This window comes from Strix uralensis, chromosome 23, assembly GCF_047716275.1.
Source record: "Strix uralensis isolate ZFMK-TIS-50842 chromosome 23, bStrUra1, whole genome shotgun sequence".
Classification (NCBI taxonomy): Eukaryota; Metazoa; Chordata; class Aves; order Strigiformes; family Strigidae; genus Strix; species Strix uralensis.
The window spans coordinates 5,924,564-5,949,364 of record NC_133994.1 but is presented as its reverse complement, the minus strand read 5'-3'; the positions used below and the strand labels follow the sequence as shown (position 1 = coordinate 5,949,364).

The following is a 24,801-nucleotide window of genomic DNA, read 5'->3' as shown; positions in this document are numbered from 1 at the left end:
ATGAGCGCGATAGGAGGCTCAGGGACTGAGTACATGTGAGAAGAAGCAGGAATTGGCGAGCTGCCTCCCACCCTGTGCCTCACCTCCCACTCTGTGCCTCACCTGATCAGAAGGTGTCTCTCCACATTAAGCATAGCACTGCATCCATTTATAGTCTGTGAACAGTGTCTCATATCCGGGGCAGGAGGGCATGGGGAGTTGGGGCGGAAGAAGGAGGGAATAATTATCCACCAAGGACTTGAATTCAATGAGATTTACACCCTTCCTCAGCCATAAACATTGCTGAGAGCTTTAGAGATAAACACACTTGCTTAGTGGAGGCAAATGTTGCCTGCCACCCCACAGATGCTCAGCCTCCCCTGCATGCCAGTTCCCTAAGGATAACCCAATTCTCAAAGGGGACACAGCTCTTTCCATCCCACTCCTCTCCCATTTGCACACGGAAGTGATGTATTCATTGGATATCTCTTTCACAGTATGAGTGGTGTCCACAGGGGGCCAAGATATGTTTTTTTCCCTTAGTGTAGCTAGTTGAGGCTAGTGCTCTGCTTGTCAGCCCTCTCCATTTTGCAGCACAGCCACACCAATACGTTCCCACATGATGGAAGAGGACACCACATCATCCCCCTCCCTCAGCTCCTCCTCTCAGCCCAGCTTGCCAGGTGTAGTGCCTCTGTGCTGGAGTGGCTTCCTGTGACAACAGAAATCGAGAATCCTCATATACATGTCTAAAAGAAGACATTTCCAGGCAGCTTGGCAAAGATCTCAGAGATCATCACAGCAATCTCCTTTACCATCCTCTCTGCCCTCTCCCCCAGGCCCAATATTCTGGCTCCAGTAACGCACAGCCCTTTCGGTAAACACTCTTGTAAACTGTAACCCATATTTTTCCTGCAACTCATGGGAAATACATGGGTCATGGGAAACAAAATTTGTGCCAGCTCTTGAGCTTGCACTGAACTCAGGATAAACTCAAGACAGACAAGGCCTTTCCTATTCCTCTGAGTTTGCACTCAGCCTCACACCACCATTAATGTACCTTGCCCTTCTCTGCTTCAATCCCACCCAGAAATAGAAAACTCCTCAGCCCATCTGTCCTGGTTTTGGCTAGGATAGAGTTAATTTTCTTCCTAGTAGCTGGTACAGTGCTGTGTTTTGGATTTAGAGAATAATGTTGATAACACACTGATGTTTTCAGTTGTTGCTAAGTAGTGTTTATACTAAAGTCAAGGATTTTTCAGCTTCTCATGACCTCCCAGCGAGAAAGCTGGAGGGGCACAAGAAGCTGGGAGGGGTCACAGCCAGGACTGCTGACCCTAACTGGACAAAGGAATATTCTGTACCATATGATGTCATGCCTAGTATATAAACTGGGGGGGAGTTGGCCAGGAGGGGTGGATCGCTGCTCAGGGACTGGCTGAGCATCAGTCAGCAGGGGGTGAGCAATTGCACTGTGCCTCACTTGTCTTTCTTGTGTTTTATTTCACTCTCTTCTTGTTACCTTCCTCTTCGTTACTATTATTATTACTATTATATTTTTTATTTCAATTATTAAACTGTTCTTATCTCAACCCATGAGTTTTACTCAAACAAGCAGCTGCATGGTACTTAGTTGCTGGCTGGGGTTAAAGCACACCACCATCCCACCCTTACCTCTTAGCATAAAATTCCCTTCCCTCAGATTTGTCCATAGCCACTGTCCTCTATTTCACTATAACATTTTTACATACTATTTTGAGTATGTGCATGTTAAATGTTATTTCTTCTTAGAAGCGATTCAAGAAATAACCAGGAATATCCTCCTACTTCACAAGTTCCATGAGAGGTGATAACTCCTCACAGTGAGGTGGGGAAACAGAGGAAATGAGAACTTCTTGATCCTGCTCCTAGCTCTGGCACTAGCATTTTCTGTACATCTAGCTACTTCCTAGGGCTGCCTCAGTTTCCCCACTGTGACTGCTTCACAGAAACACTGTGAGACTTAGTGATCTGACATATATAAAAAAACTGAACTCTTCAGATGAAAGGAAGCCAGACAAGGACACAATCATATTGTGACATGATGCCTTTGAGCTTCCTAGTAACCAGACAATGGCTCAACTAGTAAGATCCTATTGTAACTGATGTCTGAGCCGGACCAGAGGATTTGCCTGTATCATCTTAACTTCACAGTGCCTCTCCCTCGGTGTGTTTGCAGTACATTCCCTTGACCAGGATGTCTGACCCCTTGCACAACCCCACTTCAATCTTTGTCCATCACACATTGTTGGCCTTGAAACTCAGAGCACCAGGGGTGACAGACATATCCGGAGAGTGACAGACTACCAGAGTCAGCAGAATGCAGCCTGTTGCCATGGAAATTCAAGCCTCCTTTTCAAGCATCTGTGCAGCTCAGGGGAATGTGGCCAGCTCCCGCTGTGAAAAATCTTTGTAAAGAGTCCCATGGAGAGTTGGTTTTGTATCCCACAATGGCTCTTTGCTCCCCAGCCCAATTATGTGTTCTAGCAGGAAACGATGGACCACAGCTTGGCTCAGGATGTATGACGTCAAGGTGCATTGTCTAACAGATGAGCCTGCAACCAAGGACACGATTTTCTAGTACAAAAACTCTGCAGGAAAATTTCAGATTTTTAAAAAAATATTGGAAGAGATCCATTCTCACTGCTATGCCACAGGGCAACACCAGGTGACGCCACTCAAAAGTACGCTTTTGGGAGATCTGATTATCTGAACGTGGGTAAATTAGACCTTGGTGGCTTGTTTATTTTTCCACCGCATTCATAGGCTTCCTTTGGATGTTGACAAAGGCATTGTCACAGGTGTGGCATGCAAATAAATAACTAAAGTAAAACCAAACACTAGGACAGAGGGGTGCTGATGGAAAATTCCATCAAACAAAACAACGTATTTGGCTACAGCGTATTTTGTAACTGCAGAAAATGTGAACAGAGCATGAGAGTTATTAACTATTTATCTGACATTTCCAAGCTTCTGTCATGTGTGCACATCACAACTCACACACACATGGGCAGCATTATGCAGTGTTATGACCAAGAATATTTCTTTACATGCACAAGTTCATGATATTGCATATCAGCTGTATATACTGCATATACATTAGCACGTGTTCAAAAACAAACATGCATGTGTGCCTGTCATTGTGTCTATATATGCATATGTGGTACTACTCGGGGTACAGACACTATACTCATGTTCCCTTCAAAGGTGTAGTCACTTATCAAAAAGTTTTGTCAAGTCTATTTACCTGCACTGTTTTCCCCACGAAATGACTTTCCATCTCCAACCTTCCTTTCCCAGTTACATCGATCCTTTTAGTTCTTATGAAATAACAGGTATTTAAGTAAGGCTGCTACTGGTGGAGGCTTCTGCTGTAGCAGCCAGGCAATGAGCACTAGGAGCATGCTTGGGCTTTCAAAGCTCCAGACAGCTTCATTAGCCAAACAAAGGCCCCACTTCCAGAGCTGTACAAAGAGGCAGGGGGTGTGATGTAGAAGAGCTCTAGTCTGAGACTGAACAGTTCTTCATTACCTTATCGTACACGTGGGCCCTCTGGGAGTGGCCAGTTGTTCAAGGAGTTGTGATAATAAGCTCTCCAAGGATGGCTGCTTTGTGATGTCCAAAGCACAGACACTTGAGACCTTCCCCCAACAAAAGCCCATGACAAAACACCCTCAAGACCTTTCCTTCTAGGCTTCATTCCAGAAGCCCTGAAAGACACTTAAAAGTCTAGTTCAACACGCCTGGTTTCTCATGCAATTTCTTACACCACAGTTAAGCAACTGTCAAACACTGCTGTAAAGGATGACTGATGACTTTTCATCATCAGTGGCCCAAAGCCCTCCCCAAAAGGCACTGCACCCAAGAGATACACCACTATTTGTTGAGGATACCCCCTGAAATCCATGGTTTATGATATAAAATTCCCCTGCCTAGCAGTTTGTAAAGTTCCTTCTGAATCTAGCCATGGAAATCTCTCACAATCCAAACAGCCTCCCCAGAGAAGAAAGAGATTTACTTCCTGCTTGTCTTTCCTGAAGTCTTTTTCCAGTGAACTTCAATGATGATAAACATGACAGGCACCGTAAAACCCAGCAAGTGCACTATTTCTTTTCCTCTTCCCACCATTGCCAGTATAAATATCACCCTGAGTCCTGGGGGCTAAGTGTCAAGTTAAAATAATGCTCTCTTTGGGCTGGGGATCTGAGTTCCACAGAGATCACAAGAAATATGTGATGGTGGGTGAGAAGGAGGAAGGGAAGGAGTTAGATCCAGGGACACCAGCAGGAAATATTTTCACACTAAATTTCACACCCCCTCCCATGGATTTCAATGAAGAGCTATTATGATGCACCCTACAGGGTCACCATAAAGGCAAGATCATCCCATCCCACTCTCTTGAACATCTCTGTAGCTCTCAAGGTTGTGTATCAGGGGGGAACTTTGCTTGTTCTTCCTTCCCTCACCCCCACTCCTCTCTGCTGCAGTGCTTTTCTGGGAAATTCCAGGGAAAATAATTCTAGAAAAGAGGCAAGAATTTTAATCAAAAGCTGCATCAATGAACAATTTGTTTCACTGGGATCCAGGATGAGACTTCAGCAGATGAGAACAGAGACACTGAGCTGGGAAAAAGCAGCGCTAAGGAGAGTGCTCAGGATTCACATGTAAGTCTCAGGCCTGTGCACACAGCATTTTTCTCAATGTCCTGAGTCTGCTGTTGGGTGGGTAAATTGAGCTCCCAAGCTTTGGGTACAGTTTTTTGTGCCAAAAAAGACTTTTGGTCTGAGCTGAACTGCAGCAGAGGGAGTGGATTCATACAGCACACCAAAGCCCTCGGCAGCCCACACCCAGACACAGTGCTAGCCTGAGATGGAAGCCAGAGAACGCCAATCTTGACAAACAATAATTTCCATCCTGAAACCAGATGGAAAATCAAATACCACAAAAATCTTCCTGAACCTAAACTCCCTGTCTAAAAAAATTCAAGTTGAGTCAATTAATGGATATTTTTGCAATCATTTTAAACCAACTCATTTTATGTCAACCTTTAAAAGACATACTTACTTTTTTTTGTAGATTAATTTCTGGTTTGAAAGCATGAATTTTAAATGCAAAAAAAAAAAAAAAAGGTATTTTCAACAATTTATAAATGCTTTTGATTAAGAAATGCAATTTCCTCCTTTTCCTGCAAATCAGGACTTCTTTTTTCCACACTACCACTCTTGGGGTTTCCAAACAAGAGCTGCAAACCTTCATGCAAACCCTCCTGCAATTCTGAGAGGATGTGAATCTATGCCTAGTCACTTTGGAGGCATGCAGGCAGGGTCACAATGGTTTAATCTCATAATTTCCTTCCCCTGAAGATCTTGGAGCATGGGACTCTGCTAATAAGTTTTCATGCAGTTAGGGCTAAACACCCCTCAAGGACTATGCAGTCTTTCCTACCACAACAGAGAAACTCCCCACAAGCAGTTTCTCTCTTGTGACCTTCCTGTTAGCTTCCCAGACTCCAATCCAAGCACCTGCATCTCCATGAAATTGCTTCAAGATTACCATGAACTCATCTTCAGCCTCATTTTCCTTTTCCTCTTTTTCTCCCTGATTGTGAGGCCCTACCCATATGACAGCTTCATTACAAGTGACCTTCAGCACTGGCTTTGTTGGGGAAGTGATTTAGAACCAAATTACGGATCTATTTCTTTCACCTCCTCCCTCTCATTGAAGGCAGCAATAGCAGGATTGGAGAGGCCGTCTGAAACAGCACATTTTGAACACATTACAGAAGGGGAGACAGAGCAGAAAACCATCCTCCACCACAGTCCAACATAAAGGGGCCAAACTGTTCTTGGAGAAATGCCAAAGCAATCGTACAATTTATTCCAAGGGTACGGATGAGTCTGGTTTAGACCAGCCAGGAAACAGCTCTTAAGGAACTGTGGACTCTACTGAGAACAGATGGAGGCAGCTGGAAAAACAGGGGGCAGGTGGCTGCTTGGAAAACAGGATCACTCTGGCACATGGGCAAAGCAGAAGGGAGATGGCAATATGGACCTCGTTGTCACAGGCTAGGTTAAATCGCATTGGAACCAGTGAGAAGAGCAGCTGTCTCTGATTCAGGCTAAATCAAAGAACACTTATATGTCTCTTTGTTTGGTACAAACAAAATGGAGGTTACCATTCAAAACACAAGGACAAAGATTGATCTGAGTTGAGCTACAACACAGAGCTGTGAGCTTTACTGTAGACTAATGGCTGAAGGTGTGTTTGTGTATGTGTGAAAGAAAAAGAGAAAGGAGAAGAAGATGAAGAAAAAAAAAATAACCAGAGCTGGAACAGATCACCCAGAACAGGCAGAATAAGCAAGGGAAACCTGAAAAAAAAATCGGAGAGAGATGGTACTGGAGAAAAGGGTGATTAAAGAGTCCTCTGCCTCCTAAGTGGCACTAATAGCCAGAGAGAGTTAAAAGCAGAGTAAGTGGGGAAGCAGGAGCAGGGAGTCCCTGCTCTCATCGAGTGAAGTCTTTTCAACCATTATAGCATAACATGTAACATGGTGCACCAGCAGCAGGCCCTTGAATGAGTGTCCAAATCAAAGACCTGAAGAACTGGACCCACTCATGAGGCTCTCATTCTCCTTCTTTTCAGCAGTGGCATCCCCATTAGCCAACAGTTCCTGAGCAAGAGACAGGCACTTACAGAGGAGCACTGCTGAGATTTTAGTGCCCAAGATGCAGAACTCCAATTGACTCTCTTGGACTCTCAGTAACATCGGCAAGCAAGCAGCAGTCAGTGAGCTCAGGAACAGCTTAGGGCTTTGCAGAACTGAATTCTTAGCCTGGGGACTTATAGCGCCTCATATAATCTGCTTGCTATATGATGAACACATAAAAGAGAATCTATGTGATTCTTAATCCTTCTAGGCTCGGGAACAGAGGGGTAGAGACACACTGAACGTTCAGGGAATGAAACTGGTAACAGGCTGTTTCACACAACCACTTCAGCAGAGTGACTTACCAGTTGAAAAGAATTTAATTTACAAACAGAAAACATAAAAGGAAAGTCAAGACTGTAAGCAAAGCAATAACAGAAGAGCCCAGTAATGAGAGGCTCACACGAGAGGTGATTGTCTGATCCATGTGGTAAAGAGCAGCACAAAGTGGCTACAGGGAAATGCAGGAAGAGATTAACTGCTGACACCGAAGTGCTATTTCCAGCTGACATTTATCTCTGCCTTGGAATTCCCAGTTGGAGAGAAGAGGTGACAACAAACAGGAGAAATTTACACTGGCCACTTTATGCAAATCTAACCTTTCTGCACCTGCCAGGTGGGGAGCATTTATTTACTTTCTGGCTGCCTGGCTAAATTGGCAGAGGAGTGAATCCAAACAGAATATGGAGAAGGCCAAAGGAATATGGCTCATGATTGTCATTTCAGTACCTGTTACAGGCATTACAATTGTAATGTGGCAGTTGAGAGATATACACCCTAGGCAAATGAACCGGCAGAAGACACGGGCATGTGCCAGTGTATTCTTCCGCACGAGCGTTTCACTGCCCTCGGACGGGCAGATCAGAGATGCTAATCTGAGTCGCAGCCCGTACCTGTGTCTTGCTCATAAAGGACCTCAGCAAACTCCTTTAGCTCACGTATGAAGAGTGATTAATTTTGTACCAGGCAGATCTGAGTTCAATCACCTATGTCACAATGACTTTTCAAGATGCAAAGATGTGAATCTGAGCAGTAACTGTGAGATGTCTGGGGGTGAATTTGTTACAATTTTAAATAGAAAGATAGCACTTGTATACACACTATCAAATTAACGAGTTCATACATAACAAGTGAAAACAAATTCCTGCCACACCAGAATAAGACTGCCTTTTTTTAACATCCTAAAAAATATCTCTCTGCAATATATAGTCATGTTCAGCTTTTTACATTTAAAAGTCTCTTTTTGTCCATGTAAATAAAATGCAGTCATCTCTTCAATAGAAAACAGCACAAGAGCCCTTGGTACAAAAGACCAGGACAAAGGTAAAGACCCATGTATCTAGCTGAAAGTATAGGGGAAGACTTCAGATGGGCTGCCAGTGCCTTTGCACCATATTGAACTATGGTCACAACACAAGAAATTAAAAACAGTGCCCTAAAAGTAAAAATGCCCTGAGATGTCTGGTCTTCCAGGTCAAAAACGCAGTTGCAAAGCGCTGCTAACAGCGTGCTCCAGATGCCTGCTAGGGCACTGCTTCAGTCTTAGGCACAAAGGATGTTACATTTTCCAGCTCAGTTTGTATTAGCCCACACGGCATCCTCCAAAATCCCACTGGCACTAGCACTTGTACAGTCAGCGTAAAGCTTGATTTTTCAAACATGACTAACAATTCAGGATCCTACTGAAAAATTACTTCAAGGGATTTATTTCTAGAAAGTACTCAGCTCTCCTTGCCTCTTTATGGTATCAGTGTCTGGGCACCCAAGATCACTAGATACAGATGGGCAAGAGGGGTACTGGCAGCCTGCATTTTTTAGAACTTCTTTAAGTCTCTTGAATTCAAATCTAAGTGAGACACTTTATAATTCATCAGATTGGTTTATGAAACAGGATACTTTTACAAATAAGTGCTCTTTTTTGCTTTCTGGCTTCTGAGTATTTAGGTCACACCTGGGTCAAACATTCAAGCTTTCCCTGCAACTATGAAAGACTGGAATTGACTTCTGAACACAACAAAATATCTTGTGGCATGTTGTTCCCCTAGGATCTCCAGGGCTGAAAAACGAGGATGAAATAGTGCTAATTTCACAGTAAATACCTTGGAAATGGGCAACATTTGAGAAAAACAGTTCCTCAACTGATTCCCCACACCACATGGCAACATTAGGACTAACCAATCTGTGTCACATTTAAGGGTCTTGTGCAGACAAAGCCAAGAGGTTCCCAACACTGTTTTCTATAAAATCTAGGTTTCTTTCAGCATCTGTCATCCAGCCCAATTTTGCTTAGCATGCAAGAACTGACAACAGCTTGAGGTGATCTGGCTCCAGGGCATGCCAGGGACATAGTTCTGAACCAGGCACGCCCTCACATTGCCCCTGCCCTGCATCTCCGTCTGGCTGGTTTTGTGCAAGAAGGGGAAAAAAAGGATTTATGAAGGGTCAGAGAAGAAAGGCAAGGAAAGAAAAATCCCATAGGATAAAAGAGATGAGAAATTCAAGGTAGTTTTAAAGCAGTTAGTGAAGTCAAGAGCCCAAGCTGACCTGAAGTCACAGCAGTGAGAAAGTAAATGGACTTTTAAGGACTTAGGCTGAGATTTTCAAAGCCTTTTCAACAACTTGGATGTTCATTTCCATTTATTTTATTGGATTATTGCCAAGAAAATCCTGTGGGCTGCTCTGATTCTGGAAGTCTGAATTCGGAAAAGAGCTAGACGTGCTTTAATTTTTATCTTTTTTATATAGAGATCTATATAAAGAATCAGCAAAAACAGCCAATCGTTTCCTTCACTGTCAGAGAGCCTGAACTATCAAGAATTACAGGCTACAAAGAAATCATTGCAGGGTATAAAAGGGAGTTACAAAGAGACTCCAGAACAGCAGAAGGACTGCTGACATTCATGGTCTTGTGGCTCTATTGTTTTCCCCTCTTTTTTACCATAAAATGAACAGGGTTAGGTCAGATTCCCCCTAATTTACCAGAGTCACTGCAGCATTGGGTGGAAAAAACAGAGGATTATGTTGTCCTAAGAATCTTCCATCCCATCCCTTTCACATCATTATTTCATTACCTGACTATGCCTTTGTCTGCTCTGCAGTGTGAGGCTCTGGAGGCAGTATCCAGCTTCAGACACACTGCACAGGACAGGACTGGCAGCTCCACCATGGGACTACGTGCTGAGAACTGCCTGCCAAATAAGTCCACAGCATTTTGTAGGATTTCTTATATTCCACAGGCTCATGGACTTCTCCCATCCCAATTCTCCCATCCCAATTCCAGACACCAGAAAAAGCCTGCCCATATGAGCAATGTGGGTCATTTCCCTTTCCAGTGGGAAACAGCAGTAGCGGAAATTAGTTTCCTCTGTTTTCCAGCTCTCTAGTGCTCTAGGTTAAGAAGACTTGGGGCTTCAGTTCTGTCAGACTATTGACTGCCCAGCAGGTAAAGAAAGCAATAAGTGGAAAGTAATTGATAGCAGCAGGTAGCTCCAATAAATTTCTTAATCAATACAACTTATAGCAGAGAGAACTCCAAACACTGAAGTAGGGAAACCCAGCTTAATGTGTTTATAATCTTTCTCATTTTGTTTTGCTCATTTTTCCTTTCCTCCTTCTTTCAGCAGTGTTCTTTTGAGAACTAATTCCTTCATGGACATAACAAGCTCATGCTTCATTCACCATTATCTTACAAACTCCTTGTAAATTGAATTACCTGTATGGTAAAGGGGAGCTGCCCTAGTTCTGCAGGACAGAGTGGAGTTCAGATACACATCCTTGATCTTAGCAAAAATTAGTTTAATTCTTTTCTGTTATTGGATTTAAAGTGAGGATAAATGAGTGGAAAGCAAATAAAAAAGATTCCCTCCCCAGAAGAGCGATAGAGAAGAAATGGCCATTAAATCAAAGAGTTTTCATCAATAACTGATTTCTTGATCTTCAGAATGTGGAGAGGGAAGGATAATTTTAGCATTGATGATGTCAGGGGACTGTACACAGATTTCTCACATGTATCTTGTGTAGCTTTTCTTGCCTTAATTTCCCCACTCATAAACCAGGAATAAAACATATCATTCCCTCACAGCAGAGGATTTATTTACCTCACGCACACTGAGATCATGCAACAGAAAGTACTCCTCATTAAACTCTCTGTGCTAACAAACACCACTTGCAACTGTTTTGACAGGTGACATAAAATACAGCAAGCAATTATGGCTTTCTGACAATGACCAAAGAGAGCATCAAGAAAGACTGGAGACCTTTCCAAGTTTTCCTGATGGATCCAAGTTTAAATAGTTTACTGCTCAGAACTAAACATGTCAGTTGACTATGCCAAGGACCCTTCAGATATCCTGCCAGTATTGTTATTGCATGGACAGACACTCATAGTTCTGAATTCTGACAGTCTCTTATGTCATAATTTTGTGTGTGTATATTAATGAACACAGTAAGAGAAGCCTCAAGGAGGCAGATTTGAAAGGCAGATAGGCAAGGGTGGCTCTAGGTGTTATTAGGATGTTTCTAATGTTTTTGCACAGACAGATTAGGATGCAGTAAGGAATCAACTGATATTTTCTGCATGGCACAGCACAAAACAAACCACCCAGAAACACATGAGCTATGTATTGTATCTCCTACCTGAAAGCCACTGGAATATACGGAGGTTCTTTTCCACATCCTTCTCCAGTGACATGCGTACAGAATCTTTCTCTTTCTCAGCAACTTCTTCTTCCCAATATTATTCCTCTGGAAAAAGATGAACATCAAATTGGTTACATGGAGAATATGGATACAGAGGATTTTTCTCTGCATCAGGAGCATTTTTCTTCTTCCTTGTTAGCTGAGACGGGAAATGGAAGAGTTGATTTTCAGTGCTTTCAAAGCTTTTCACAGAATCATGATCAATATTTCTCAATGCACAGACAAACAAAAACATGTTTTAACCTGAAAGGGTCTGTTTAGGTAAATATAAAAAGCTGATTCCAAATAACCAGATAGAGAATACTACAGAATCATGAAAAGTCCATATTTGTCAATTACCGACAGTTTTCAGGAAAGTTTAATTAAAGGCCATTTTCCAGTGGGTAAAAATACTGAGAAAGAGTCTCGGGTGAAATTTTTGGCAAGACAAGTAAACCTCAGTAGAAAGCCTGTTCCATGGGAGATGTCTAATTCCACTCCAGTGACTCAGCAGCCTCAGACATGCTTCCAAGCTGCTAGATGTTCTTACAGGACTATTATATAAACTTTTCCTTCTTCAGGAAACCTTTTACTATATAAGATGATTTAGGAAAAAAAACCCACCAAACAGTTAAAGCTTCAGTCAGTTCCAAAGGAATCCAAAACAAGGACATTAGAATTTAAGGTATCGGAAACTATTGCTTGTCCTCATATACAGACTAGGAAGTAGCAAGAAGGCAATCTCTAAAAAGCTGAATTCCCTGCTCCTGCAGGATAGAGGTATGGTTGTGGTTAGATGATTGCTTCTGAATCTCTTTCAGAAGAGGTCACCTCAGTCTTTTTTCTCTGAGAACCATGGCCTTCTCGAACTCACTGTGAGGGGGTTTTCTTTGTGGAGGGGACAACCTTCATGGGACAAATCTTCCTAGAGGAATGAAAGTGAGAAGCCTTCAGTGAGGACCCCAGTGAGGAATTAAAATTCTCCCATGTGCAAAGATCCAGCCCAGAAAGGCCTAGGTGCACTCAAAGCCCCCTTGACAAGCCCTCAGGAGGATGCTGAGAAACATTTGAGCCTGTTCCCAAAGCTTGAGCAGGGTGATTCGTCTTCTTCCCTTGGGAGCAGTGCAGAAGTGCTGTCAGCCATTGGAGAGCTGCAGAAGGCCCTGGGACCCTGGTGGGGAACTGTCCATACTGATGCATCAGAACAGGACTCTTCAAGCAATGCCCAACTGCAGCAATGCCAGGAAGAGATATTGTATCAGGGAGACAATTTCCCTTTCTTTTGAAGACATTTCAAGTGAATGAATAATTCATCCTGAATGACTTTGAGCCAAGGCGACTCTCCATGTTACCACCTGATTATATGTTCCATAAAAAGAGATGACAGCAATTTATCTCTTTTCTCTTGCCGGGTGGGCTGGTGGGGGGATAAATATGCTGCCACCAAACTGGAATGATGAATCATCCCTCAGAGCAACCAACTACACTTTTACGGATTTGGCATTTAGTGCTTCCCAGTGGGAGCGTTAGGAAGAGGGACATCAGCATAAGCCTTCAGGAAAGGAGAGAAGACCAGGGGCAGTGGAGGGCTCAGTTCTCTCTGTTCATCCCCATAGAATTACTCATTGCTGAGTACCCAGCAAAGGCATCTGGGCAGAAGAGCCTTTCCCCTGAAAGCAGGGGAGTCTGCAAAGATCAGGTGCTCACATTGCTGTCTGGTGATAAGGAAAGCAGCTATTAAGTCTTATTCTGCTTTATTATTGACTGAACAGTGGGGTTAGGCTGGAGGAGAGGAACTCCATTAGACATTCCCCAGAATCATGCTTCTTTCTTGTATAACAAGCTGCATAGAACATGTCAGCTGTTCAGCTGGGAAATGGGGAGTGAGAGAGATTTGTCCTGGGAATTAAAACACGGGTTTACTTAAAGAAGCAGGGACTGCAATTGGGTGCTGCTCTGGCTAGAGGGAAAGCCTGCTGCCCTGTCTTTTACCTACGGCCATGTAGGCAAACCTGAGCCTTTCCCAAGAGGAGATCATTAGCTCTGACAACACGGGACTTTTAGGATGACCTGAAACCACCAAGCATGGATCAATTAGGGCCAAGTCTGAGAAGTGAGGGCTTCCTTTCCTTAAACAACTCAATGCCCTGCTATTACTGCAGTCCATTATGGAGATATTCCATATATTTATGGCCATACAGACAGCTGCTGTCAAGCTACATCAAGCCAAAGGCAGTCAAGTGCTTGATCTTCTTGCCCACAAGCAACACATCCTGGCTGAAAGTTTTCTCCTCTTGCTGCAATCCTGCTCCATGTACTCCCACCTCTGCCCTCGAAAACAGATATGCCTCATGCTACACCAGAAGTCCTCTGCAGCCAGATGCACCACAAGCACTGGAGCAAATGAAACACTTTCTTGTGCACGTATGGTGCCGTGCACATCCACACCTCCAGTGCCTTCACCTGCACACTTTGTTCTGCTACCTCTGTCCTCCCCACCACTCCCAGCCTGCAAGAGGCTGATACAGCATGTAAATGTGCTACAAAGACACATGCTTCCCACCCCCGTGCTGGCTATGGGGAACATAAAACACAACAGAGATTGCTGCTATTTTATTATTTATGAAGCTTTGGTTATTTCATATATAAATAATCCATGACTGCAAAGTGTTGCTGGCACTGTAATTGAATATTCATGAGGTATTTTTGTTGAGAATTTTCACCATCATTTCAAACCCAGACACAAAAATAAAAATCATCACAATAAAAATTTCATCTGTCATTTCACAGTTTCAACCTCTGAGAAACAAAATCTCTCTCTCACACACCCTGAGGGCTTTCTGAGGAGAGGGAACAAAACAGTAGGGTTAATCTGGAAGGCAGGTTCATGCTGCATTGGAAACAAGCAGGAACATCCTGCATATAGCTCTGCCTGCTGTCTCTTAACATTGTCAGGAGGCTTCATCTGGGGATATATGCTGTCTGCACGGCATACATGCAAATTCCTTCTCTCCCTCCTAGAAACATTTCTGTTTTCAGGTTTAATCCTAGCCAGAACCTTGACAGAGAAGCACCCAAGTGGGATCACTCAGCATGGAAAATGGAAGCATGTTGCTGCCACCCTGTGGAAAATGGTGACCCCCAACTGTTGGGGACCACTCTAGAGGTTCACAAAGCTACAGATGGTATGGTGGCTAAAGAAGATTTGTGAGGCTGTCATTACCCTGATGAGACCCAGGGGTAAAGAAACTGGGGAATTTCCATTAAATAATTGCAGGATCTGCAAGGAAGATGTTCAGACACTTTACAGGAATGTCTGTGCTATACCCATGGTGCACAAGGGGGCATGTGCATCAAGAGGATGAAGTACTATTGCTGCAGAGGCTCCCAAGGACAACTTTGGCAAATTCCTGGACACATGCAATGATCAAGCATCTCTTGCATCCTGAGATAGTCAAACGTGCAGCTTCACCTGTCTGCCTTGCTGGGATTCCCTGTTTTTTCTCCCAAGGCTCTTTCTTCACTGTGCCCTTCAGCTCCTTCTATCCCACACTAAAAAAGGCAAGGCAGGACTAACCAAAAGATAGCAGCCCCATCTGAACTCTTCCTTTCCCCTACCTTCTATCCACATTTTCTGTGAGGAGGCTCTGCAGCTGCCTGTATGGTGCATCACCCCAGCCTCCTTATCATCCACTGTCCCAATTCTCTACAGTTTCTTCAGATCATAGCTCCTTCCTTTTTCAGTTCTGCAAAGCACTGTAAACACAGAAAGGAAACAGCAGTAGGAGAAACAGCATGTTTTCAGCCCTTCTAACCCAGCCTCCTCAAACCCAAAGAGGGGCATATGAGAGCCTGGCAGTCAGATCTGAGATCCACATCCACCCTGATCTGCCACTGTCCATGTGCAAGTGGTGTATGTGAGGCGATGTCACATCAGCACATCACAAAGGGGGCCAGAGCTCTCAGAGCACCTTGCCTTCTAAGAGTGATTTATGGGCTCTGTCAATCCAGCAGACTGAACTGCAGAGACAGCTGGAGCGTGCAGCAAAGAGAGCAGCAATCCATCACCACCGGGTGAGAGTCACCCAGGAATCCATCAAGAGCTTCATCATGGTGACATCTTTGCAGAGGGAGAAAGAGAAACAAATGAAAAAGATGGAGACAGAGAGAGTGAGCCAAGAGTGGAAAATGCACTTAGGATTTCTTAGAACTTCAGCACCACAGAAGTAAAACAAGATGACAGACAGGAAAAATATTTTTTGTGTTTGTAGTGATTCAGGTGGTCCTGCTTTAAAGCCACAGATTACAATGCCTCACACAGCTGAGCAGGGCTTTCTGGTGTCAGCCATACCAGCAGCAATCAGAAATTGCTTTCCCATTTGCTAGCTACAGAGCTTTGTAGTAGGTATTAATCACTTCTAGGTATGATGACTGGATGGTTTTGATGGCAAAGGCATTTTATTGTTAGGGAGCTGCCACTGGCAGAAGGAATCAACCCCAGTTCCACTACACAGGAGAAAGGTGATGCCCTGTACTTGAAGAAATACAAAGCAAGCTGCATCATTTCTCTATACAGCACTAGAGTTTGTACTCTAACCTAATGCTGACTCATCAGCAGGAGCCAACCTGCTCCTCCAAAAAGTGCAGGCACACAGATACATGTACCCCAAACTGACAAGGACACAGGCATGTACCAAGTCACAGGAACACACAAGATACTTACACAAGGCCCATATATACACACAAGTCCAGAAAAATACATGTAGAACAGCTTAGCACACATAAAGGAAAGGGGCACACACAGAGATATAACTGTGTCTGGAATCTACAAGTATGGCAGGAATACAGAAGGTAAACTCAAAAGATGCACAGGGACACACACTCCCCTGTGCAGTGCCATGACGAGTACAAGAGCGTACATTGTCTGTCTTTTGATCTACAACTCAATAATAAGAGATCTGTCAAGTTCCCCAGTAATACAACTTCTCTCTATCCCCACTATCCCCAAACTCCTTAAAAAAAACCAAACAGAGAACGTGATTTCTCCTAAATCCATGTTCGACACCAGGGAGACAGGTAAAGAAGTCAGCACCTGTTCTTAGAGGGAAGAAAAGCAATTTACCTTTGAATAAGGAGCAGCAGAACAAAGCACATTATTTCTTTATGTTCCAGGGACAGACACCAATGTTGTTTTGAGTCATGCTGATTACAGGTTAACCATGTGCTCCCAAAGCCAGGAAATATGGAGGATGTGTTGGGACCTCTCAGAACAGTATAAATCAGCTTAAAATTTGGAAGAAAAATAAAATCAAATGAATAAATGGATTCAGAAGCTGGGAGTAGGGGCAACAAATGTATTTGGGCATCACAAGATGGATAAGACTCAGTAGGCGCAAGAGAGATGGCAGTGGGGGTCAGGGAGAGCCTCCTTCATGGGAAGAAAGCAGAGGTGAGCATGAGCTGGAGCAGCCAGAAAGACTGCACAGGAGAAGAGTTGAGTACCTGGGACTGTGAAGGAGAGGTTAGAGACTTCCTGAGCCAGGTTTATTTCTGATATGTGCCTCTTCTGGGGTCCTTTACTTGCCTCCAGAAGACCCTCTCCCCAGCTAAGACATCCATGCAGACAGTATGCATCCACCTGCCCTGAGAAGACATGAAAGTATGGGGACAATATGATTTCCAGTGTCATGGGAACTGCTTTTACAGCACAAGGCAGGCCGAGTTGTATCTAGCTTATCTCCAGCAGATTCTCTGGTGCCGTCTGAGTCACACGGACTATGTGGAGCCATTTGAGTTTATGATCCTTTTATCTCTCCGACCAAGGGATCATACGCTGCTTCTCCCAAGAAGAATAATGAAGCCTCATACATTACACATCCCCCAAAGGACTTAATTTCTCTTAATCTAAGGGGAGGATTTGCCTCCAGTCTCCAGCCCTTTTATTATCCATTTGTTGCTCCATCTGCAGCACAGATCATAAAGGATTTTTTTATTTTTTAAGTCAACCTTTGCTTGGGCCTCATTAAGGCCTTACACAAAGTCCCAGGCTGCTCACAGCTCAAAGAAATAGAATGAGACTGAGGTACTGGAGGCTGGATGGCCTTGTCCTCCCTCTTAACAGTGCACTGCAAGGCCAAGGGGATGTCTGGCTCATAACCAGAAAAATGAAATGATGAGTCAAGAGAAATGCAGCATTGACACTTACCCTTCCCTCAGACCCATGCTTGCTTTGAAATATGGGGTTCTGACAAGCAAGAACGGTTCTGGTTTGGTGAAGTACTGCTATTGACACTGTGGTAGCAGCAGGAGCATTAGCCAGTGAGCCAAGACTCCTCTGTGCTACATGAGGTGCAAAGATATACCAAGAAGACTGCCCCTGTTCCAGAGAACACATCCAATGTTCTCACCTTGTTTTAAAGATATGAGACATGTGCAGTCTATTACTATGGTGGGCAGTGGCTACTGAATTCTGTTCCTGGCTCTTTCACTAATCCAGTCTGGTCTTGAGCATATTTCTTCACTTGTCTTTGCTTCTCTTTCCTCATCTGCAAACTGCAGTCTTATAATTCAGTATAGTGGATTATTTTAAAGGGTCATAATGGTACAACTCAGCATGTAAAGGGGGCTCTAGAGGGTTAAACAAGACTCTGCTTTCTGTGCTTTTGTAACAGCTGTGTGTTAGCAAAAGGGAATACACCTCAGGGGAAGCATGCAACCCTTCAATGCAGTTGCCCCAACTTCTCTACCAGCTATGCATATACACATACACCTGTGTGTGGTGTTGCCTCCTAAAGTGTTGCTGCTTTATCTTCTTCCCTTGCTGTTCTCACTGGACTAGAAACTGGCACTGAACTGAAAGTAATTTCCTTTCATTTTAAATAAATAATAATTTACCAATGTATGCTGCTGAATTCATTCTTGCATCAAAGGGGAGTTGATTGCACTTCCCACTCCGGAAAGACAGAGAGAGGAGGAAGACACGGCTTTATAATTAAATTTGCTTTTCCTCCTTTCATTGTGCATCTCATTTTAAAAAAAAGAGAAAAGAGAAGAGTACACACAGAGACTTGTCTCAGCCCCAGCAAAAAGGAAAAAACTCCCTCTTGTTTGTCTCTTGCCGGTACTTCCATATGACCACATGGATAACACAGGTAAGGGGACCCTTTCAGTTCTGCGTGGGTGCCCAACACAGTAGGAAAAAGCAGAACCATTTCAGTTGCTGCCTGGGGAAAGAGCAGAGAGCTGAAACCTTAAGAAGTTGCTAGGCATTTTCTTTGACATCTCATACTCGTAATATGCTATTCGGGGCATTATGCACGTGTAGTAGAGCCAAAGTGCCACAGCAAAGGGCACTGTGACATCCTTAGTACTATTAGGCTGTTCACCGGCTAGCTGTGCTGATGTGGCAGGTACCCTCCCTGCCTGCTCTCTATCTGGGGGCTGTTCTATATACCCAGGCTGATCAGAAGCCTCCCATTCACAGAAACTCGAGTACAAATGACTTTGGCATTGAACCCCATCATACTGTGACCCCTCTAAGCCCAGGCACTGACATTTCTTGTAAGCTATGGCACTAGCAGAGTTGTTCGAGCATCCTCGCAGCTCTGACCAGCCTTCCCAAGTTCTGGCCCAGTGTGCACTGAGGCTGGGGCCCTGGAAGCCAGCCTGAATCCTGCAGTGTCTGCCCGAAGGGAACATCCTCAGGGACTGGAGATCAGTCACCTTTAGAGAAACTCACTGCATCAGGGAATAGCAGGAAACACTCTTGTTCAGTCAATGCAAGCAAGCACATTGCAACTCTCCATAATGAGCCTACACTCACGGCCATCTTTCCCTGTGCAAAAATGACTGACTCAGTATAAGGAGGTTTTGCTGAGTATAGTTTATGAGAAAGACAAAAATGTTTTCCTTAATAAAAGAAAAGCTGTTGAAGCTATAGTACTTAGATATTGCCCACGTTAACTCCTTCAGAACAACCTTTGATGTCTACTCAGGGTGATCTCTTTCTCCTTGCCCAAGTGCTGCACAGGCTTACATTCTCTGTACAACATCCACACTCGCTTTAATCCCATGAATGGACATCCCTTGATCTTGATAGCAGCTCACTTTCAGCACAGACTTTGCTCCAAGAACTGTCTGAATTCCATGAATCTCTCTTCCCCTGCCCCTTCTCCCTTTGTATAGGGAAGGTTTTTCTCTTTGCACCTTCGCTATTTAGTATGGCAGAAGGGGACGAGGGAATCACCTTCAGCTTTCCTCGCCATCTGCATCCCAATTGCTCCAGTGGGATTTGGGCTGCATTCCAAATAGTTCCATTTGCAGTGGATCTGGGGCAGAGGGAGGACAAGCTGACCGTGACATGTCTCAGTGGATAAGATTCCAGAGCAGCCAGCTTCTGGGACCTTTCTGTTCTGGTTACTCCAGTTACGGCTGTCTAGGGCTGCTGAGCACCCTCCCTCATATACCACCCCAATTTACCTGCCAATCTGCAGCATGGACTACTGAAAATAAACAGCTCTCCTACAGACAAAATTTAAACACAAGGAAATAATAAAAAATACAAAAGTGGCATTACTGTGCATTATAAAATAATGAAACCATTTTTTTCAATTTGTTTCTACCCCGGATAGTGGCAGTGATCAGCACTTTACAAAAGATGCTTCTTCCACATCCTGGCATATGTTATTACCGTTATTAATAGCAAGCCATTCCCGGGGGCAGCACTCTGTACAGGTACATTTATTTCTTTCACAGCCCTGTCACCCCTTGCCGGTGCTCGAGCTCCCTACAGCACACCCCACTACGAGGCAAGGGAGGCAGATGGCAAGTTAGGCACCACTTTGCCACACTCCAGACACAGTTCAGCCTCGTTCTGTCACTCAGGATGTGCCTGTTTTTAGTTTTATATCACCATAATTGCATTACCTGTGTCTCATACCACTGTTATTTCCTGATCCTTTCTCCTAAATCAAAACTGCCCTTAGGAGAGAGAAATACTTGGACACTACCTCCTTCCCTCTGAGCCAGCAGAGGAGTTATCAACAACTTTCTACTCAGTAATGAGGCAAACTTTCTCCTAGTTTGTTTTTCTATTTCCAAGTGCTGACTCATACGTTCTGCCCTCAGAACAGGACCTGGTATGTCCCTTTCATGGGGCAATGGCTATTTCTCATGAGGACTGCAATAAACAGGTACATGCTTGAGTGTTACTATGACCACATCGCCAGCCTCAGGTTCCCAGTCACTCTCTCACAGCAAGCCCTGGCATTCACACATGAGCAAGTAATGAACTGGGGTTTAACAATATAATGTGGAACAACTGAACTGGAATAACCACTCGCCGGCCAACCAAAGTGAGATAAAATCGACAAGCAAGTCAGCGTATGCTTCTGTTTCTCCACTTGTCCACTGTGTCTGACCTGCCTCAACCACAAGCTCTCTTGGGAAGCAACGATGTCTCTCAGCATCTAACAGAGCAGGAACCTGCCCTTTGGGATTCCATGTACTGTCACAGTAGAAATCATAGTGATAACCCAGCCTCAAATCCTGGCGAAACAAGAGCAAGGGAAGCATCTTCAGAGAAACTCCCCCACCTTAGGGAATTCTTAGGCTGGATTCAGAATACACAAGGTACATTCTCTCCTGAGACAGATGCTGTGCTGAGCTCCCACCTTTGCCTAATTTGTAGGAACTTCTGTGGGTCACATTTGCCTTCCCTAGGTGGGATGCGGCTCTCGGCAGTCACCAAGGTGCCAAATCAACTCCCTGTCAGCAATGCAATCCAGAGAAATCAATACAATTGGGAAGCTTAGCTCCTCTTTGCCCGCTGGCCATGTTCATCGCCAGCACAAGGTAACAATGTAGAGCCATTTAATAACACAGCTCATTAGGCTTCTGACAACAGGAGATGATGGAACTAAGGCCTCAAACATACAGCCTCATGAGTCTATTTGTATGTGCAGTTTCAGGCTGCTATACTTCCTAGCATGTGAGGAATGCATGTCTGGCACAAGATCCAGGGGGAAATTCCCTGGGAAAATCATGTAGGAATCCCCCTGAGGGAGCAAGACAAAATGGTCAGAAAAGCGCTTGGAAAACAGTTTACATGAAGCAGGTAGAGATGACTTAGACAAGGCAGTTTCTTTGGCTTCCCAGCGACAAGAAAGCAGACAGAGCTCAGTTTTGTCAGGGAAACTCTAGAACAACCAGCTCTGGCTGGTCTATTCTAGATTACAACTTCTCTCTCCTTGCCCCTGGATCTTGACTCCAGGCTTCTCTGCTGCTTCAGATACTAACATTCAGTGAGAAACAGCCATAACGGACAGCCAGAGTCCAGTTAGGCACACCCAGCAGTTGCATTGAAAGAGTCTCACTAGCTGTGAGTTTAGAAGTGGTTTTCACATGGAGAAGGATCAGTCTCTGCACCAGCCAGCAGAAGAGAACAAGTATGAGGACCTACAAGGCACAGCTCTCCTGGTGGGACCATCATGCCATAGACAAAGGCTGGAGGAACCAAAGTCACCAATAAAATGACAAGGAGTGAAATCCTGATCCCTTTGAAGTTGGTGACTGACCCACCACTGATTTTAATGAGCTGTGGGACTTCATCCACAGCCTCTCTGTACACCCTTTATAATGCTATAAGAAGGCAGATGTGATGTGGAAGCAAGAGAAAAGCTGTTATAGCCAAAAGGAAACATTTGGATCATTAACCTGCATAACACAGTCTCTTACCTGGTGCAAGCTAGAAAACAGACCACCTCATTTCTGTGACAAGCCTCATCACCTAAGATATCATACACTTTTTGGAAAGACACCCAGCCTGATTCAAAGTCTTCTACTAACAGACAATCCACCACAATCCTAGGCAAGCTGTTCCAATACCTGATTATTGCACTGTTTAAATTTTATTTCCAGCCTAAGTGAGTCAGACTAGACACACTTAGAGCTAGTCAGCTTCCAGGCACTGGATCTCACTGTGGCCACTGTCTGCTAGATTAATGAGCCTTCTATATCAGAAATCTTTTTCCTTGTACTTTGATCAAGTCACCTCTTTAGGTTCCTTTGTATAAACCAGATGCAAATTCTTGGCACTGTCACATTTCACAGAGTTGTATAAGGATAAATATACACAAGTTGTGATTCTACCATGATGGAAAACAGAATTTCCAGAAGTGCAGTCATTATTCAGAGCTGTTCACTGAGTTTATCTGCGCTGGACATAAAATTTTGATAAAAATTCACTGGCTTGAACAGTATTTCCTTTGCTGTTGGCCAGGTAAGTCAGATAGAACAGTTTCAATTGAAGAGCACAGAAGTGTGTAATGTTCGTGTTGGCTCCTCTGAGTGCTTGTGCATGCAGCTTCAAATTACGTCAAAAAACCTCTGTACCAGCAAAATGCACCTGCTTGAATTTTTGGGAAAAGAAGTATCAGGGGCAAACTAAGTGTCAGGTTTCCCTAACATTCTTCTGCTTCTAACAGGAAGGGCAATATGATTTTGGCAGAATATGCAAACAGACTCTGTGCCCACAGCAGGATTCATATTTTCAACAGAGCTCAGCACCTGCGTGAATCCAGGCTGCTCTTTGGAAAACCATGCATTAGCAAGTTAGCTGAAATCATGCAGTTTTATCATAGTGCTTGTTTGCAATATGCAGCCTGCTATTTCATTCTCATTCCAGCTCTTTGGCTGTTGCCACAGCTTTCATTTTATTATTCACATGTTTTCCCCTTGATATACTTTAGGAATGTGGTGACTTATTTCTCTTCTCACTCCACCTCATGAGAGCTCATAAAGCAGCATGACAGGCAAAAGATCTGAAATACATTAACAAACATAGCAATGCAGCTGAACCAGAAGAATCAGAATTAGCTCAGTTTGGTTCTTGCCTGGCCAGTCGTGGCTTTCTTATTCTCTACACAAACGTACTTCCCTCAGCTTGAAATCAGCATTCCTTTAAATGTTTTCACACCCTAAAATTGTTCCTAAATGTGCATATTAGGTGGTGAAACAACTTACTAAGTTAATATATGCAAGCTAACATTCATCCCAGCAAAAGCCTATTATACTTAATATGCCTTCTTCAATTCTCAGGATCATAAAACTCAGAAGCACTAATGAAACCAGCATACTAACTCTTTACCCAGAACTAGAGAGATCCCAGTGTCAACAACAGGAAAAAAAGCATACATTTTATTTGTAGAAACACGTTTGTGTAAGAGACATTTGTGCAATGTCTATGTCCATGCTCTTCTCGATGGCTCAAACGGCACTATAACATTTCCCTAGGAAAAGGTGGAGAGAAAGCTTCCATACAGCTTTCCACACCAACGTTTGCAGGGAGAACTGTGGAAACAGTGTTTGCTTGATCTGAAAAAGTTGGGAAAAAATGGTGTTTTGGGGAGAGTTTTGAATATAACTACACCCAAAAAAGGCAAGTCTGTCGTGCCGGGCCTCACCCGAGGACCAGTCTGGAGACTCTAACAGACCTTGCTGTCAGTCATAGAGTTTAACAGGGAAACACCTTGAGTCTACAGGACACTTCTGATAGTGACAGAGCAGGTCACCTTCGGTGTGCAAAGAAGATGACAGTGCTCCAACCTTTGCCAAGGCTCCTGGAGGGTACAATGCTTCCTCTGACCATTGGAAGGAATTCAGTGCTGCTACAAAAGCAACACAAGTTGCACTAGCAAAAGACTCCTTCACAGGTGTCCGTAGTATCTGTACAGAAGAAAATCATGGGACCTCCACAGAGCCCTGCCCGTTCAGGTTTTTTTTCATACCCCTTGCTGGTATGGCTATCTGGTAAAACATTACCTTTAGATTGGTGGCAGAATACAAAGTGACTTTCAACTGCCTATCTGTCAAGGACACAGAACTATGACAGGCAGGAGTTTGAAAGCAGTCAGCTGCAAAATGGGAAGGGGGGTGATTTTAGGCACTAATTTAATCGATATCTGAGACAGAATCGGGTCAGACTCCTGGAAAGATGCACACACAGCACTGGCCAGGGAGGAGAGAGCTGGTAGCCCTTGTCTTGCCCATTTACCAACATACACACTTCCAACAGTGAAAGGGCTTTGCTCAAGCTATGTAATGTGTAAAGTCCCATCAGGAAATGTCTGGCAGGTTTAAATGTGTTCTTGCATTGTTCCTGGATTGTAACTGTTAAGCAAGGAGAAAAGAGATTTTGGCAATTTGGTTTGGGCAGAGAAGGGAGAGGACGGGTTTCAAAAGGGTTTGAACAGCTGAAAGGTAGGTAGGTATGCTTAGGACACTTTTGGGATGCTAGGGATTGGGCTGGGGGTATGTTTCAGGCTGGATATACACTTATTGGGGGCTGGGGACTGCTGGTGGGCTGCTGCCTCTGTGGTGGCAATGAGACAGTCTGAATA

General features: G+C 44.0%; 1 protein-coding gene across 14 annotated transcripts in view; it reads right to left on the bottom strand.

Annotated features, from left to right (window-relative positions):
* Positions 1 to 24,801, bottom strand: part of DISP3 (dispatched RND transporter family member 3) — a 149,377-nt gene that overhangs the window by 93,776 nt on the left and 30,800 nt on the right. For 12 of the 14 annotated variants that reach the window (XR_012631985.1, XR_012631986.1, XR_012631987.1 and 9 more), the window contains one exon: positions 11,363 to 11,470. Coding sequence is in view for 8 of the 14 variants with exons in the window: in XM_074892525.1 (XP_074748626.1) it covers positions 11,363 to 11,470 (108 nt within the window). In the remaining 6 variants the exon portion in view is untranslated. Of the gene's footprint in view, positions 1 to 11,362; positions 11,471 to 16,906; positions 16,956 to 24,801 lie in introns of those variants that run through there. The other 2 variants (XM_074892532.1, XM_074892537.1) reach the window with 2 other exon arrangements.